Source organism: Panicum virgatum, chromosome 5K (assembly GCF_016808335.1).
Source record: "Panicum virgatum strain AP13 chromosome 5K, P.virgatum_v5, whole genome shotgun sequence".
NCBI classification, from domain to species: domain Eukaryota; kingdom Viridiplantae; phylum Streptophyta; class Magnoliopsida; order Poales; family Poaceae; genus Panicum; species Panicum virgatum.
In genome coordinates this window covers 42,198,702-42,204,297 of record NC_053140.1, presented here as the reverse complement: position 1 = coordinate 42,204,297, position 5,596 = coordinate 42,198,702, and the positions used below count along the sequence as shown (strand labels likewise).

At 54.0% G+C, this 5,596-nt stretch overlaps 1 protein-coding gene across 1 annotated transcript; it reads right to left on the bottom strand.

Annotated features, from left to right (window-relative positions):
- Positions 1-261: 261 nt before the first annotated feature.
- Positions 262-4,710, bottom strand: LOC120710035 (probable protein phosphatase 2C 8). The gene is made up of 3 exons (XM_039995679.1): positions 3,844-4,710; positions 1,751-1,856; positions 262-1,053 (listed from the first exon to the last, which is right to left on the bottom strand). The coding sequence occupies exons 1-3, from the start codon at positions 4,627-4,629 to the stop codon at positions 713-715; spliced, it is 1,233 nt and encodes a 410-aa protein (XP_039851613.1). The 5' UTR covers positions 4,630-4,710; the 3' UTR covers positions 262-712.
- Between the last annotated feature and the right edge of the window lie 886 nt (positions 4,711-5,596).

Genomic DNA, 5,596 nt, shown 5'->3' with positions numbered 1-5,596 from the left:
AGTGGTGCATGCTTCGGACCCGACCCATTTATCGTGCAATAACTCCTATAAATTGGATACTACAAATTAAAGTACAAAGTGAGCATTTTGGTGTTCAGACACATCATCACGTCATGAGCAAACCACTGATGTTTACAAAGGCAACCATCCAATGTGTTCAGAAGCGCAGCGAATTGAAGCTCTCTGGTGAGTGGTAGCTGTCCTGGCAACGTCTTGTTGAGAAGCCGGGGGATTTCGAGCCCTTCAATCTTCATCTACGATTGCACTTTCTCAAGGAAAGGGCCTAGCGCTATGACTCTCGACACTGCCTGACGAAGAGTACGTCGAAGATGCTAACTGCAAGTCTGACAGCCAAAACTAACATCTCTGCTTCAGCAAAAACAGCAGGATAGTAATCTGACATGAACGAGATGATCAGAATTAGTAAAAAACATCTCATGCATAATTATGCTTTCCATCAGCCGGAATGCCACATGCATGTTTGTCGAAGAACCAATGCATAATACAACGGCACGGGCTAGCTACGAGTATTTAGCTCCTACACACACTCTCAGATCACAGCATAGGAGCAGCAGCTCTCAAAGCCCTTCTTTTTTGTTCACACTTTCGTCCCGTCATACTGCGAATTTTCCTTTCTTTTTTTTTCTCCCTCGCTCCGTCGCCATGCATGCTTGTATATATATCGCGACGAGCCGGAGGGGACGCCTTCAGGCTACGTCCTGCCGTTCTGCTGGCCGCTAGCCTGCTTCTTCCTCCACGCCAGGCGGCTGAGCTCGACGACCACGACGCTGATGTTGTCAGCGCTGCCCCGCGCCGCCGCCATCTCCACCAGCAGCGCGGCGGCGTCGCCGGCCGAGCTCCCGCCGACCGTCGCGGGGCACTTGGCGGCCGCGCGCCCGCTCAGGCAGTACCTCGCCACCTTGCAGGCGAACTCGTTGGACATGACTTCCCACAGCCCGTCGCTCGCCAGGATGATGAACTCGTCGGTGTCCGTGCGGTCCGTCACCGTCACCTCCGGCTCAGCTGACATGAATGGCTTCATGAAATAGTCTCCTGAAATGGCAGGCAAAAGAAGAAATTAAATACCTACAGTGATCGATCCAGATATAGCAAAATTAAGTTTTATCTAAATGGGGACATGCATGGCGGTATGTTTCGGATTAGTCACAAGTCCACATATGGCTTCGCATCTCATCTAGTGCAAGTGAGGTTTAATTTTGTAGTACTTCGTTCACTACTGGTGCAGCTTGGCTTATTGGGCACTAGGGTTCAGGGTGCACAGAGCATTGCATTGCAGAAAATTTCAAAAATGATCCGAGCGAGTGATAACATGCATGGTTATATATTACTCCCTCCGTTCCAAATCGTAGGTCGTTTGATTTTTTCAACTCCAAGTTTGACCACTGATCTTATTCAAAAATTTGTGCAAAACATCACTTCTTTTGTTGTGGCTTGCTTTATTAATACAAATTCTTGAAGAATGGTTTAAATTTGACTATATTTGCATAAATTTTTTGAATAAGATGAGTGGTCAAACTTGGTGTCAGAAAAGTCAAACGACCTATAATTTGGAACGGATGGAGTAGACATTATTCAGAAAATTTTCATTATTTTTCCTTACCAAAGCTACTGCCATTGTAACAGTTGATACTCTAGCTTAGCTAGTAGTATATATATGCTGATTGTCAATCTTGGCTCACATGGACAACGTATATATAAGAAGAAAATAAGGAGGCATGCATCATCGTACCAATTGACCTTGACATTGCAAGCACCCCCATGACACGGGGCCCATGCCAGTAGATGATCTGGCCACCTGCTGCTTCTATCCTTTCCAGCTCATCCGGGCGCTCTGGCTGTACATGTAAAACAAAGTTTCATTAGCATTATTACCCTGTGACAAACAATACGTGTGAGACAAATCTGAAACTGTAAAACAAGTACAGTAATAGGAAAGGAAATCTAAAAGTTAACCACGATATAGAGTAATTCAACAGTGCACTGCATCGGCAAACAAAATACACATTGCTTTGACTAACTTGATACCTGGACTTAAATAAGTAGACATTGCAGAACTTAGAGCGCGATTTATTAGATTCCGCCTTTTTTTTTCAAAACCAACTGTCAACATTCGCCGCAGAAGCCTTCTGCATCAAACACTAGTACTCTAGTCTTTTTTTTAGATTGATCGATCGACCTAATATTTAAGGACATTGGTATAAATAAGACATAATAAAAGACTAAAAACCTCACCTAGAAGATGTCAGATTGAATGGTGAAGCATCCTATGTGGCATGTTTGAAGCACAATAATTAGTAATGACTAAAAGGTGCTAGCATTGTACCATGTTTACCACAAACAGTTGAACCAAGGACATGCGCAGTTTACAGCGATAAATGTAACTGTGCATAACAATCGAAGAAATGCTTTGCTGAGACCTGAGAGACGCAAAAGCACCCAACTTTACCAAGAGATACGACATATAGGTAAACTAAAGTAGTACTTGAAATAGTAGTAGATTCAGGGAACTGAAAACAAAGCTGCTCCCATCGGAAGCTTTGAAAGAAACTAATGGAGCAGATGTCAGTACTAATCACGGGGACTGAACCAAGCTAACTAGCGAAATGGAAACAAAAGGCTTCTCTCTCTTGCTGCATGTAGTGCACACAGCTACCCCGCTGAACTGATAGCACGATCCGATTACTGCAATGGAACCTTTGCGGTTTCAGTCTGCAAGAGAGCAGTCGAGCGTGTATGTTGGACAGAGACAGGCGACGAGGTCACAGCCCCACAGGAGGTAGGAGCTCTCAAGTCAGAAACGAAGTCGAGCTGTGTCTGCAGAGACCAGTTAAAAGTGGTAACCAGTAATGGCCTGGCCCGGTTAAAAGCAGTGCAGCACTAACAACTCTGCTCGCTAGTGAAACGGCAGCGACACTCAGCGCCGCATGAGCTGGAGGCAAATAATACTGAGCCCAAATCGTTCTGTTAATGGATCCTTAAATCGTTTCAGGCATCTGTACACGAGATCTGTATACGGGACAAGGGGATCCATCTCTTCCCGGTTTGGTAAACTGAAATGGCCTGGGCAAGCATCCTTTCCCTGTGCAAAAGGAAAGCCCATCACAGATAGCCAGGCACGCACAGAATGCATGCCAGATGCAGTGGAGCTCGCTTTACGCCGGGGCCCCGTTCGGCCGGGCACGCCCGCCCCCTCGGCCTCGGGGCACCGTTGGCTTGGCCCAATGGGGAACTCCACCCCGCGCCCGACGTGTCGCCAGCTCCGCCGCGTGACTAGGGCCCCCCGGCCAGGTGTAGGCCACCCCGCCCGCCGCTTGGCGTCTACCGACTACCGTAACAAACCCCTGGCCAGTTTGGCGCAGCGATACAAGGGAAGGCACCCGGGGGCTAGCCGTGCGGGGGCGCCCTTGCCCAAAGCGAGAAACGCTGCTGGCTGCTGGCTGCTGGCTGCTGGCTGCTGGCTGCTGGCTGGTGAAACCAACCTGCGGCAGGGTCGAGGTCAGGCGAGCGCCCATGCTTCGACACCGCGCCAGAATAAAAGCCTCCTGGCTTTGCGGCCGGCCGGCGCGCGCCACCTGCGTGCGTGATGCCCCGCTGGAAGAGGGGGGGGGGGGGGGGGGGGGGGGGATGACGGCGACGTCGACGCGTGCGTCAGAGGCGATGCACTCCCTAATTCGCAGCCGGGTCTAAAACTAGTGCGGATTTGGGGGGCACTTGGCGAGCTACCAGCTCGCCGCCGCCCCCTACCTGAGCTTGTTTTGGTGGGGCGGGGTAATAAAATGGAGCGCGTGGCGTGAGCTGGGCACACTGGTTGTCGTGAGTTACCTTGTGGTCGGTGGAGAGCGGCACGGCGATGCCGCCGCGGCAGAGCACGGCGCGGCAGTCGCCGCAGTTGGCGACCACGATGCGGCGGGGCTCCACCACCGCCGCCACGGCCGTGGAGCCGTGCGGTTCCGCGCTGGTGCTGTCCTTGGTCGCTATCTGGACGGCGGCGACCTCGTCGTCCACGCGGGCGAAGGCGGCCACCATGGCCTCCCTCCACCGCGCGGCGGCGGCGTCACCGCCGCCGCCGTTCGCCAGGTGCAGGCGCGCCAGCTCCTCCGCGAGCACCACGTGCAGACGCGCCTGGCACGCCTCCGCCACACACGCCGCGCCGTGCCCGTCGTACACCGCGAAGAACTCCGGCGCCCAGCCGCCGCCCTTCTCCTCCCCCGCCGCGGCCGCCCCCAGCAGCGGCGCCGCGATGGCAACCTTGTCTTCCATGCGCCGCCGCCGCCCGATCACGGACTGCACGCCGTGCGACAGGCTCTTCGGCCACACCGCCACCGCCGTGGCTGCCGCGGACCCCTGCTGCGGCTCCGGCGCCACCTTGGCCGACCCCGCGGACGCGGAGGCGCCGGGCGCCAGGCGAGCCCTCTTGGCCCACGCGTTCTCCCCATCGCCCGAGGACGCCATGCCGTTCATCAGGTAAATCTCCCGCCGCCGGCGCCTAGCACGGCGCGCCGCCAGGGCGGCCATCCTCGTGGCCTCGGTCTCGGCTGCGGGAGGCTGAGGCTCGGCCACGGGCACGGGCACGCCATGATCTTGCGCGCTCGTCTCACTGCTACTCATCTCCTTCTTATCTACTACTGCTACTAGCGGAAGGAGAGCCGCTGGCTCGGGCACGGGCACGCCATGATCCTGCGCGCTGGCCTCTCCGGTGCTCATCCTCCTCTTCTACACTAGCGGTAGCGGAAGGAGCGCAAGACAAGTGAGCAAGGGGTGGGGTCGGGGCGGCTTTAAATAGCCCCCGGCCGCGGCGGGCAGCCGTCGGATCGGCGCTGCATGGCGCGGATGCGCGACAGGAGGACGGCCCGGCGGGATGGGTATCCTGACGTGGGTGTCGCGGGGCCTGGACGTGGACTCGCGTGGCGCTCGCGATGGCGGCGGCTTTCGATCTCACGTGCCGAGGAAGCCGGTGGTGGTGCGCGCGGCTCTCGTGGACCGGTCGAGGCGGATCAGGGAAGCGAGGCGGTGGGGCCCAGCTGTCCGTAGGCGAAGGCGTGCGTGCCTGCGGGCAGATGGCGCAGCCGACGGCCCGGCACCGTCTGGTTCCTTTCGGGCGACGTGGAGGGGAGAAGGAAGACGATCGGTGGAGGCATGTCGTTGACTGGTAGGAGTGAATTGGTAGGAGCACGCCGAATCCACCTGCCAATGTGCAAAAGATTCAGGTGCTTTTGAACGCCAGCTGTTGAGTGCACAGCACAAGCCTGCGCCTGAGAATGTTCAAACTTAGGCAATCGGTTGTCTCTCAAAACTTTTAGTGGTAAAATCAGTGCATACTAACTGAGCAGCTAAGCATTTCATGAATTTCTTAAAAGCATTGCTCGACATAGCATAATAGCTTCTAATGTGATATTCATTTGATGCATCAATAGGTTTCAAGTATTTTACCAAAAAAAATTCAAGTAGATTTTAGGTTAACATACATTAATGGATTCTAAAAAAAATCCCCATTTAGCTAGGTTGTTTCTACCGACGAAATGTTCAAACATGGTTCAAAATGCCTATTAACAATTAAGGAAAATAGTTATGCAGC

Excerpts from the sequence above, each read along its gene's own strand:
- LOC120710035 (XM_039995679.1), bottom strand. The coding sequence starts at position 4,629 with ATGAGTAGCAGTGAGACGAGCGCGCAAGATCATGGCGTGCCCGTGCCC. Across the intron at positions 1,857-3,843 it reads CGCTCTCCACCGACCACAAG|CCAGAGCGCCCGGATGAGCT; the intron begins GTAACTCACGAC and ends TTACATGTACAG. Across the intron at positions 1,054-1,750 it reads TGCAATGTCAAGGTCAATTG|GAGACTATTTCATGAAGCCA; the intron begins GTACGATGATGC and ends CTGCCATTTCAG.